The sequence below is a fragment of the Bos grunniens genome, chromosome 8 (assembly GCF_055505025.1).
Source record: "Bos grunniens cultivar Pamir isolate PY7600 chromosome 8, Bosgru_T2T1.0, whole genome shotgun sequence".
NCBI classification, from domain to species: domain Eukaryota; kingdom Metazoa; phylum Chordata; class Mammalia; order Artiodactyla; family Bovidae; genus Bos; species Bos grunniens.
In genome coordinates, this window is record NC_141172.1 from 23,893,623 (window position 1) to 23,905,757 (window position 12,135).

The 12,135-nt window shown below is 42.5% G+C and overlaps 1 protein-coding gene across 2 annotated transcripts in view; it reads left to right on the plus strand.

Moving 5' to 3' along the window:
* Positions 1–9,164, plus strand: part of SAXO1 (stabilizer of axonemal microtubules 1) — a 110,523-nt gene extending 101,359 nt beyond the window's left edge. For both annotated transcript variants that reach the window (XM_086414974.1, XM_086414975.1), the window contains exon 4: positions 7,987–9,164. In XM_086414974.1, the coding sequence (XP_086271100.1) occupies positions 7,987–8,990 (1,004 nt within the window). In that variant the 3' untranslated portion in view covers positions 8,991–9,164. The remainder of the gene's footprint in view (positions 1–7,986) is intronic.
* The last annotated feature ends 2,971 nt before the right edge of the window (positions 9,165–12,135 follow it).

Sequence of the window (12,135 nt, forward strand, 5' to 3'; positions counted from 1 at the left end):
GGCTCAGTAATTTTGGCACACACTCTTAATTGCTCAGATGGATGTGGGATCTTCCCAGATGAGGGATCGAACCCATGTCTCTTGCATTGGCTGGTGGATTCTTTACCACTGAGCCACCAGGGAAGCCCTGTTTTTAGTTTTTTAAGGAACCTCCATACTGTTCTTAGTGGCTGCACCAACTTACATTCCTACCAAAAGTGTACTTACACAGACTGAAGGAAGTGGCAACAGGACTGTTCTGAACCAGGCATGCTTAGACCTTTTGGGTTTATTCTGGCTACATATGTACCTGAGGGTAGGTTTCATAGTTCTCTGAAATTCAGGTTTAAAATCAATTCAGTTTGTAGTCAAAGAAAACATCTGTCATTCGGTGTCAGTTGTAACCTATGTGTAACCTAGTTTTTTGAATAATACTTACCATATCATATAATCTCAGTGGTTAATTTTTTCCATTACTCCTCTAGGATATAGTGGCTTCCAAAACTTGGCCTTAAATGCCAAACATTTATTTTCCACTTTTAGCACAGGGGATGCTGCGGTGAAGATGTGTTTAGTGAGGTAATAAATGAATGAATACTTCTAGGTCTCTATTTACAAGGGCTCCCGGTGACATAGTTTGGCATTACAGTTGCACATATCCCCACCAGGTCTGTTACTCGGCGGGTGCCAGCCGAGGGCAGGAGTGAAGCTTGGGGAAGGCCCAGGACGTTTGCTCTTCGCCTCCTGCACAACCTCATGCACGTTTGAGGGGCCACATCCTTGCCTTATCTGTTGGCTTATTGCTCATGTGATGACTTGTTTCTCTTATGGAAATAGTATTGCTTTAATAAGTCTTCTGTAGCAGTCTTTATGGTTTTGTGTCTATACATTGGTTCTCCTTCCAAAGGGAAGGTGGGGTAGAAACCAAAGATCAAGGTCATTAAATAGATGTATTTCAATGGGTGCATCTATGTTATGTCTATATGCTCTGCTTGCTATTGTTGCATAGGAAAAATATGCAAAGTTTTCTCTTACTACTCTTATGGCCAGTGCCTTTACTGGCCTCCAGAAAACCACTAGTAAAATTTGCTCCAGCAGCATTTGGTTGTAATTTTGACATTTTCAAAACACTGTGCAATTGGAAAGATTGAGAGTGTAATTACTTGATGCTCAGCTTTAGGTTTAGCTATTTTTTTTTTTTTTTAGACACATTATTGAATGGAATCCCTTTTAAAGAGGTTCTTGCCAATTACGCACATGACACCCTGGCCCTGAAGGGCTTTTACTGATGGCTTTTCAGGCATGTGAATGGTTTGTCATGTGGAATTCTGAGGTTTTTTTGTTATATACGCTGGGTGGAGGAAGTTGGGAGGTTGGATAATAATGTGGTTTCCACTGTATTGTTGGGTATCAGAAATCATATGAGGCAACTCTCAGTTTAGGAACCTGTTTTCTTAACACTTCATCCATCACGGGAGAGGGCCAGAAAACCCTGTCCTACCCACCCCCCATGTACCTTGAGGCAGTGTGTAGGCATCTACAGGTAGATACCCTCATTTCAGTGAGGCTTGAAGTCTGAGGGGGAAACATGTGGTTTATATTCAGCAAGATGGTTCCCTCTAAGGCCCCCTAATGCTTTCAAGATGCTGATAGAGCCATTAATAGCTCTTGGAGAAAGATTAGATTTTCAATTAAAATGAAACCAATTTAAAATAAATAGTTGGTAGTATTATTAGCCTGAAATAAGCTTAAGAGTGTGCCTAGGGGTGGGGATGTCAGGACTTACAGCGTGGCAGAGTGAGGAACTTGACAAATTCTCTCCCCAAAAAGCAACAATAAAACTGGACAAAACAGTAAAAACCAACCATTTTAGGACTCTGGAACTCAACCAAAGGGGTACAACAAGTTGAGAACCATTTATTCAAGAAAAACTACTAAAAATGTTATGAACAGTGGGAATGTGTGGTGTTTTATCCTGGAGCTGCTTCCATCACCCCTCCCTCAAGTTCCATCTGTGTGGTAGTTCTGCTTGGGCAGGCTAGGCTGCGAAAACCAGCAACTTTGCTGCCAGTGAGGGCTGATTGGAGAAAAGTGCGTACTCAGGCAATTCAGTAAAAACAATAGTGACATTAATGGCAAAAAAATTAGGGAAGACAGCCTCTGCGGTTAGTTTGAGGTTGCAGTACTACTTGAAACAAGCAACAGACCAGTAGATCAGTCAGAAATTTACCAAAGAGACTCAGAGAATGAGACAGACTCAGAGGTGGGCCTTGAGAAGCTCATACATATTCCTGATGGTCTGGAAGACTGTGCATATGGGCAAGGCAGTGTGCAGGCTCAAGAGATCAGAGAAAGGGTCTAGTTATTTACTCATCTTTTATGGCTGAATATGATGCCTGGTGCATATGCAGAGGAGATACGAGACCGCGTGGCAGGAAACAAAAGCTGGGAAAAAGTTGCAAACTGTACAATCTTTGACTGTATTCTCCAACTCACACACAGATTCATTAGCAAATGGTGAAAACCTTAGTGGCTTAAGGTGCCTAAGTATGTGTGCTTAGTCACTCATTCGTGTCCAAGTCTATGATCTCATGGACTGCAGCCCACCAGGATCCTCTGTCCATGGGAATTCTCTAGGCAAGAATACCAGAGTGGTTTGCCATGCCCACCTCCAGGGGATCTTTCCAACCTAGGGATTGAACTCAGGTCTCCCACATTGGAGGTGGATTCTTTACCGTCTGAGCCAGTAGGAAGAGGGTGCTTATGTATAACTTCTGGTTAATCAGAGGCTGATTACGAAACTATGCTGTGATAGAGGGTAGCTCTTAGGAATCTAGGCCTAAAAGTAAGATCAATTAAAAAGAAAAAACTGCCAGTACCATACTATACTGATTACTGTAGCTTTGTAGTATAGTCTGCAGGCTTCCTAGGTGGCTCTATTGGTAAAGAACCCTCCTGCCAATGCAGGAGATATAAGAGACGTGAGTTTGATCCCTGGGTTGGGAAGATCCCCTGGAGGAGGGCATGGCAACCCACTCTAGTATTCTTGCCTGGAAAATCCCATGGACAGAAAAGCCTGCAGTCCATGGCATCACAAAGATTTGGATATGACTTAGAAACTAAGCAATGACCACAGTCTGAAGTCAGGGAGCCTGATTCCTCCAGCTCCATTTTTCCTTCTCAAGATCACTTTGGCTGTTTGGGGTCTTTTGTGTTTCCATGCAAATTATAAAATTTTTTGTTCCAGCTCTGTGAAAAATACCACTGGTAATTTTGATAGGGATTGCATTGAATCTGTAAACTGCTTTGGGTAGTATAGTCACTTTCACAGTATTGATTTTTCCAGTCTAAGAACATGGTATATCTCTCCACCGTTTGTGTCATCTTTGATTTCTCTTATCAGTGTCTTATAGTTTTCTGTATACAGCTCTTTTGTCTTAGGTAGGTTTATTCCTAGGTATTTTACTCTTTTTGTTGCAATGATAAATGTGATTGTTTCCTTCTCTTTCTGATATTTTTGTTGTTAGTGTATAAGTATGCAAGAGATTTCTGTGTATTAATTTTGTGTTTTGTGACTTTACTAAATTCTTCATTGAAATAGATCTAGTAGTTTTCTGGTGGCATCTTTAGGATTTTCTATGTATAGTATCATGTCATCTGCAAACAGTGAGAGTTTTACCTCTTCTTTTCCAGTTTGGATTCCTTTTGTTTCTTTTTCTTTGATTGTTGTGGATAGAATTTCCAAAACTATGTTGAATAATAGTGGTGAGAGTGGGCACCCTCATCTTGTTCCTGATGTTAAAGAAATGCTTTCAGTTTTTCAAAAATTGAAAATAATGTTTGCTGTGGGTTTGTTGTATCTGGCTTTTATTATATTGAGAATAGGTTCCCCCATGCCTACTCTTTGGAAAGTTTTTTTTTTTTTTTTAATCATAAACTGGTTTAATTTTGTTGAATTTTTTTTCTACATCAATTGAGATTATCATATGGTTTTTATCCTTTAGTTTGTTAATGTGGTGTATCACATTGATTGGTTTTCATATACTGAAGTATCAGTATATGCATTGCATCCCTGGGATAAACCTCACTTGATCATGGTATATGATCCTTTTAATGTGTTGTTGGATTCTGTTTGCTAGTATTTTGTTGAGGATTTTAGCATCTATGTTTATCAGTGATATTGGCCTGTGATTTCCTTTTTTGGTAATAACTTTGTCTGGTTTTGGTTATCTGGTTATCAGGGTAATGGTAGCCTTGTAGAATGAGAAATAATATCAAAATAGGTAGTGAGAATCCATGTTTGTAGATTGAAGATTCAATGCAGTTTAAGGTGCAGTCCACCCAAATTTATTTATAGATTCAGTGCTGTTCCTATCAAAATTTCAGCAGGTTTTTTGTTGTTGAAGAAATTGGCATGGTATGATTCTAAATTTTATTTATGAAAATCAAACCAAAGTAGCTGAAAATTTGTCTTTTTCACAAATGGTGCTGAGATAATTGGATATCCACTTGCAGAAACATGAACTTAGACCTTACTTCACACCATACTAAAAATTTAACTCAAAAAGGATCAGAGATCTAAATGTAAGAGCTAAAAATTTAAATCTTTTAGACTAAGACATAGGGGGAAAAAGTAAATTTTATAAAAATTAAAAACCTCTGTGTGTTTTAAAAGATACTAGCAAGAACTAGGACTGGAAAAGGTCAGTTTTCATTCCAATCCCAAAGAAAGGCAATGCCAAAGAATGCTCAAACTACTGCACAATTGCACTCATCTCACATGCTAGAAAATTAATGCTCAAAATTCTCCAAGCCAGGCTTCAGCAATACGTGAACCGTGAACTTCCTGATGTTCAAGCTGGTTTTACAAAAGGCAAAGGAACCAGAGATCAAATTGCCAACATCCGCTGGATCACGGAAAAAGCAAGAGAGTTCCAGAAAAACATCTATTTCTGCTTTATTGACTATGCCAAAGCCTTTGACTATGTGGGTCACAATAAACTGTGAAAAATTCTGAAAGAGATGGGCATACCAGACCACCTGACCTGCCTCTTGAGAAACCTGTATGCAGGTCAGGAAGCAACAGTTAGAACTGGACATGGAACAACAGACTGGTTCCAAATAGGAAAAGGAGTATGTTAAGGCCGTATATTGTCACCTTGCTTATTTAACTTATATGCAGAGTACATCATGAGAAACACTGGACTGGAAGAAACACAAGCTGGAATAAAGATTGCCAGGAGAAATATCAATAACCTCAGATATGCAGATGATACGACCCTTATGGCAGAAAGTGAAAAGGAACTAAAAAGCCTCTTGAAAGTGAAAGAGGAGAGTGAAAAAGTTGGCTTAAAGCTCAACATTCAGAAAACAAAGATCATGGCATCCGGTCCCATCACTTCATGGGAAATAGGTGGGGAAACAGTGGAAACAGTGTCAGACTTTATTTTTCTGGGCTCCAAAATCACTACAGATGATGACTGCAGCCATGAAATTAAAAGACACTTACTCCTTGGAAGGAAAGTTATGACCAACCTAGATAGCATATTAAAAAGCAGAGATATTACTTTGCCAACAAAGGTCCGTCTAATTAAGGCTATGGTTTTTCCTGTGGTCACGTATGGATGTGAGAGTTGGACTGTGAAGAAGACTGAGCGCCGAAGAACTGTGGTGTTGGAGAAGACTCTTGAGAGTCCCTTGGACTGCAAGGAGATCCAACCAGTCCATTCTGAAGGAGATCAGCCCTGGGATTTCTTTGGAGGGAATGATGCTGAAGCTGAAACTCCAGTACTTTGGCCACCTCATGCGAAGAGCTGACTCATTGGAAAAGACTCTGATGCTGGGGGTGATTGGGGGCAGGAGGAGAGGGGGACGACAGAGGATGAGATGGCTGGATGGCATCACCAACTCAATGGACGTGAGTTTGAGTGAACTCCAGGAGTTGGTGATGGACAGGGAAGCCTGGCGTGCTGCGATTCATGGGGTTGGGAAGAGTTGGACACAACTGAGCAACTGAACTGAATTGAACTGAGCGAGAAAATGAAAAGGTAAGTGACAGATTGGGAAAAAATATTTACAAATCGCATATCTGGCATTGGACTTGTAGTCTTGAATACAAAAATAACTCACAACTCAAAAATAAAACAAACAACTGTGTTAGAAAATGGGCAAAAGATTTAGGTAGATATTTTACCAAAGACAAATGAATGGCTAACAAGCACATACACAGACACTCAAAAATTTTAATCATTAGGGCAATGTAAATTAAAATACAATGAGATACCGCTAAACACCCACTATAGAATGCCTATAATTAAAAAACAAATCGTAATAACAAGTGTTGAAGATGTGGAGAAATGAGAACTTTCATACATTGCTTGGTAGGAATGTGAAGTGGCACACCCGCTTTGGAGAAGTTGGCCGTATGTTGAAAAGTTAAACATAAATTAAACATATAGCCTAGCAATTTCGCTTCTTGGTATCGACCTAAGGAAAATGAAAAGATATATCCTCACAAACACTTGTCTATAAATGTTCCAGCAGAAATTTTCATAATAACGAAATGATGAAAACAATCCAAATGCCCATCAAATGATGAATGGATAAACAAAATTTATTCCAGTACTATTCAACAATAAAAGGGAGTCAGCTGATGCATGCTGTTACAGGGATGAACCTCCTTTACATTATGCTTCGTGGATGAAGCCAATACAAAACACGATATATTGTGCAATTCCATTTATAGAAAATGTCCAGAAAAGGCACATTCATAGTGACCAAGAAATGATTAATTATTGCCCAGGGATGAGAATGAAGATTGCAAATTGGCTTGATTGGATTTTTAGGGTGGTGATGGAAATGTTCTATAACTAGATTAAAAAAAAATTTTTTTATTGAAGTATAGTTGATTTACAATGTTTTGTTAATTTATGTGGTACAGCAAGGGATTCGGCATAACTAGATTTTGATTATAAGTTGTTGCACAACTGTGTAGAAATTATTAAATTATGTGTGTGAGATGGTGCATTTTATATTTATATAAGTATAAATGGTGCATTTGTATTTATACAAATTATACCTCAAGAAAGCTGTTTAAAAAACGTGTGTCTGTGGACTCCACTGGTATTAGCTATATACCTCAAAGACTGCTTTTGTTCTCTTTGTAAAGTTGTAGGCAAGAGAATTCCCTGTGGATTCAGAGTTGGTTAGCCAACATAGTCCCCCTTATTCCCCTGGAGTGCCGTATTTGATGTATGTGGAGTGTATGTGTGATGATAGGAACATAATGGTGATTGCCCCATGGATGACCAGGAGGCCTAGCAGGTCTGGCTGGTGGCCCAGCAGGGCTGGGTTGTGAATCCTTGGTCTCACTGCTCTGCATGTAGTTTCCCAGTCACTCTTTGCTGATTCACAGAGGGCACCTTCCCTTAGAGGAATGGAACTGTTCTCGGATGAGGGAAAACCAGCAGTTGGACTCTGTTGGAATCCGTTCCATGGGTCCACTCGTGGCTGTGGACCCTCTACAGTCCCTCCATGCAGCATTGTGGGTGTGATGAGACTCCTATAAAGTAGTCTTTTCTGCATCTGTGTGCGTGCTAAGTCACGTCAGTCATGTCCGACTCTTTGTGACCCCATGGACTGTAGCCCTCCAGGCTCCTCTGTCCGTGGGGATTCTCCAGGCATGAATACTGGAGTGGGCTGCCATGCCGTCCTCCAGGAGATCTTCCTGACCCAGGGATCGAACCTGCATCTCTTACATCTTCTGCATTGGCAGGCGGGTTCTTCACCACTAGCACCACCTGAGAAGCCTTCTGCTGCACGATAATCTGCAAATCCCACCAAGTTGAAACATCAAGCCCTTGGTTGAGGTGGTGGCAGGGATCTAGTTTTCCTCTGTTTCCTGTAACATCTCCCTGAAGACTGGCTTGTGGCTTTGGGGCTTCTGGGAATACATGCAGGTTGAGTGATTGGATTTATGAATAATCAACACTTCTGCTTTATTTTCAGCCGACTATTTACCCTGGAACCAACCAAGACGCGAGCTGCTTCGTCCACCTCACCACTACCGGCCAGCATCAACCAAGTTTGATAGTCGCACCACACAGCAGGACGACTATTCCATGAAGGGCCTGGTGAACACCAGGAGCTGTAAGCCTCCAGCTGTGCCCAAGCTCTGTAACGTCCCCCTGGAGGATCTGACAAACTACAAGATGAGCTACGTGGCCCACCCCTTGGAGAAGCGCTTTGTGCATGAGTCAGAGAAGTTCAGACCCTGTGAAATCCCCTTTGAAAGCCTCACCACCCACAAAGAGTCATACCGGGGTCTGATGGGGGAGCCAGCCAAGAGCTTGAAACCTCCTGCCAGGCCTTATGGGCTCGACACGCCCTTCTCCAACACCACTGAATTTCGAGATAAGTACCAAGCCTGGCCAACGCCCCAGGTGTTCTCCAAACCTCCCTCCATGTATGTCCCTCCTGAAGAGAAGATGGACCTTTTGACAACAGTGCAGACCCACTACACGTACCCTAAGGGTGCCCCAGCTGAGTCCTGCCGGCCTGCGCTCTCGGTCAAGAAGGGTGGCCGCTTTGAAGGCTCCACCACGACCAAAGAGGACTACAAGCAGTGGGCCAGCACGCGGACAGAGCCAGCCAAGCCCATCCCCCAGTTGAACCTTCCCACTGAGCCCTTGGACTGCCTGACCACCACACGAGCCCACTACGTGCCCCACCTGCCCATGATGACCAAAAGCTGCAAGCCCGTCTGGTCTGGGCCCCAAGGAAATATCCCTGTGGAGGGCCAGACCACATACACCATCAGCTTTACTCCTAAGGAAATGAGCAGGTGCCTGGCTTCATACCCTGAGCCTCCTGGCTACATCTTTGAGGAAATAGATGCTTTGGGGCACAGAATATACAGGCCCGTTTCTCAGACAGGCTCTCGGCGGAGCAGCCGTTTTTCTGTAGGTGACTCAGAAAATCCAAACCAGCAGGAGTTGACAGTGTCAGCCTGATTTTTAAAGGTTGTAATTTAGAAATTGCACAATACTTATGAAATCATATGGTTGAGCTATTCATTGGACCAAAAAAGAAAAAAAAAAAAAGAATTCCCCAAAAATGAAAAAAAAAAATTCATCGTCGTTTCCTGGACACTTGAATAAAATGAGAATCACTTGACTCAAGGAAAATGACATTTAATCACTGGCTAATTAAGTCCCCTAACCCTCCCTCTGCTGTCTCCCCATCTTGGGCCCTTTACCTTGTGCTCATGGAATCAAAGCTGGTCTCTGAGGTTTCCTTCCCATCCAGATGTATTTTACTAGTTTAATCATTGTATAAATTGACATTATGATCGTCCCTTGCCAAGTATGAAGTGCCAAAGAATAAACTTCATTTTGGGGGGATTGAATCTGCAGGTCTGTGTGTTCATGTCACGTGCTGTCTACTCAGAGCAGGCCATGTCTCTTGCGACCTCTGGGGATATTTCAGCCTAACTCTGTTGTTGCCTCCTCATCCTGGTAGGGGTGCCTCAGGCCTGATCTAGAGTCTTGTTTTTGGGCCTCTCTGCCCAGGGCTGCTTCACAGGGCATCTTTCTACCTCTTTACATCATGACATACCAGTAACAACAGTGTTGTCTGATGGTTGAGTCTTGTCATGAGTCTTGCCCATGAACCAGGCACTGAACTGAAGTTTCCTTTCCCCAGCATGCTGTTCCCCAGTTCTCTGGTACCATGGAGTATATTTTAGGGTTCTACAGACTCAAAAGAGAGACAAATGGAAGGAAAGGACAAGGTTCTATGGCAGTCCTAGGAAAGCATGGACTGCCAGACCTCTCTCATTCCCAAGCTAGTGCAGGCTCTGAATCCAGGGAGGGGGCGGGGGTGGGGAGAAAGGGAGCCCTTGGCAACCAGGCAGTTGGCAGCTGGCCCTTAAGTTATGAGCTCTTCTAAATGCTCCGAACCTGGAAAAAATGGTGCACATTGGGTTGATTCCTGGGAAGCCTGGACCCACTTGTCCTAAAATGACAGCTATGACCAGGCCTCTCACAAAGTGTGACATAGTGATAATGGAGAAAGGGTTGGAGGTTCCTCTTTGGGGCCTAAGGTTTGATCCTAAGGTTAAGGAATTTGGAGACATTTTTTTTTTTTTTAAATTAGAAGGAGTCAAGGAGGGACTTTGTTCAAGATGGCCCAGGCAGGGATCAGATGGGTTCAAGGTCTGTGTAAGCCTCGTCCAGGGGGATGCAGATTGACGCTTGGGTTATTTGCCTCTCTTTTGAGTCTGTAGAACCCTAAAATATACTCCATGGTATCAGAGAACTGGGAAACAGCATGGAGGGGAAAGGAAATTTCAGTTCAGTGCCTGGTTCATGGGCAAGAAGCCTGTATGTCTTATTCAAGTCTATCTTTCCATGGCTCTCACCTCCCTGGCCCAGACTTTCAGGTCCCCACTCATTGTCTTCTTACCTTGAGGTTAGTTTGTGTCACTGGATTGGGATTTATGGCATTTAATCCTCTTGGTTGTATCAGGTGTGGATGACTGCCCTTATGGGATAAAGAAGCTCGGAGAGATGATGCACCTTGCCTAAGGCCACAGAGCTTGGAGCACCAAGGCCAAGACTGGAACCCAGGTCTTCTGTTTCAAGATCCAGGGCTCTTGACTCAACACCAGGCACCTGCCATCTGCAGTGACTCAGATCTCATGGCTCCACCAACCATATCAAATTGTACTGTCTCTGTTTGAACTCCTTTCTGGAGGCCATTAAGCTAAAGGAGGCCACTTAGGAGGGTAGGTTTTATTATTTTTGTTTCATCATTTTTCACAGATCAAAGGAATATTGGCACTTGATTTGAAAAACTAAATGGTATTAAAATGCTTATAAAACGGCAGAGTCTCTTAAGCAGCCACCCCTTAGTCTCTATTATAACTTCCCCAGAGAACAATTGTAAATAATTGGATCTGTTTCTACTAATATTTTCCCTAAAATTCCTTAATAATGTTGTTTTAGTTGCTAAGTTGTGTCTGACTCTCTTGTGACCCCATGGGCTGTAGCCCACCAGGCTCTTCTGTCTGTGGGATTTCCCAGACAAAAATACTGGAGTGAATTTCCATTTCGTCCTCTAGAGGATCTTCCCAACCCAGGAACTGAACTTGCATCTCCTCCTTGGCAGACGTATTCTTTACCATTGAGCCACCAGGGAAGTCCATAGTATATATACTAATATATTAGTATGAAAGTGAAAATCGCTCAGTCATGTCTCTTTGAGACCCCATGGACTGTAGCCTGCCAGACTCCTCTGTCCATGGAATTCTCCAGGAAAGAATACTGGAGAGGGTAGCCATTCCCTTTTCCAGGGGATCTTCCCAACCCAGGGATCAAACCCATGTCTCCTGCATTGCAGGTGGATTCTTCACCTTCTGAGGCACCAGGAAAGCCCCCCTATAATAGTATGTGTGTGTGTGTGTGTGTGTGTGTGATATATATACTGGTGTCTGTTGACTCATTGATTTTAGACCTAGTCTGTTTTGGTAGATTAGGTATTTTTAGTTCTTTTACACCCCTTCCTTCTCTCCCCCTTCTTAATATAGTTATATAAGATTGTGTGGTAGTGTCAAAACTAATAAGCTTTTCTGATGAGTAGGAAGGGAAGAAATTGGAGAAAGATCGATAGATCGGACTGTTTTAGGAGCACTGAGTCCCCTTGGGTCTTTGTGACATTTAGGATCATCTCCATGGTGACTCCAGGCTAGATGACCCACCCAGGGCATCTCTGCCTTATCTGTCTCTCTAGGACTTGAGGAATTGGCTCTCTCCTACTCTCAGTCCTTCTTATGACAGTAGTTAATACAAATAAATTCATAAAATACATAAAGAAGGACACAAGTGGCTTTTATGGGTACTAGTGGAACACAGTGGCTAAGAGCATATGAGGGGAGTCCGGCAGACCTGGGTTTGCATCTTGGTCCTTGTCACCCACTAGCTATGGGCTTTGGTCAAATTCTTTACAATGTGGATAATACTGGTCTCATGGTTTTGTGGTTTGGATTGAATGATAGAGTATATATCAATCACTTAGGCATGGCTTATCTTTAACTTATTAAATGTAGATGAGGATGCCGACAATGGTGGTGGTGATGATGAAGACTGCTGAATTCTG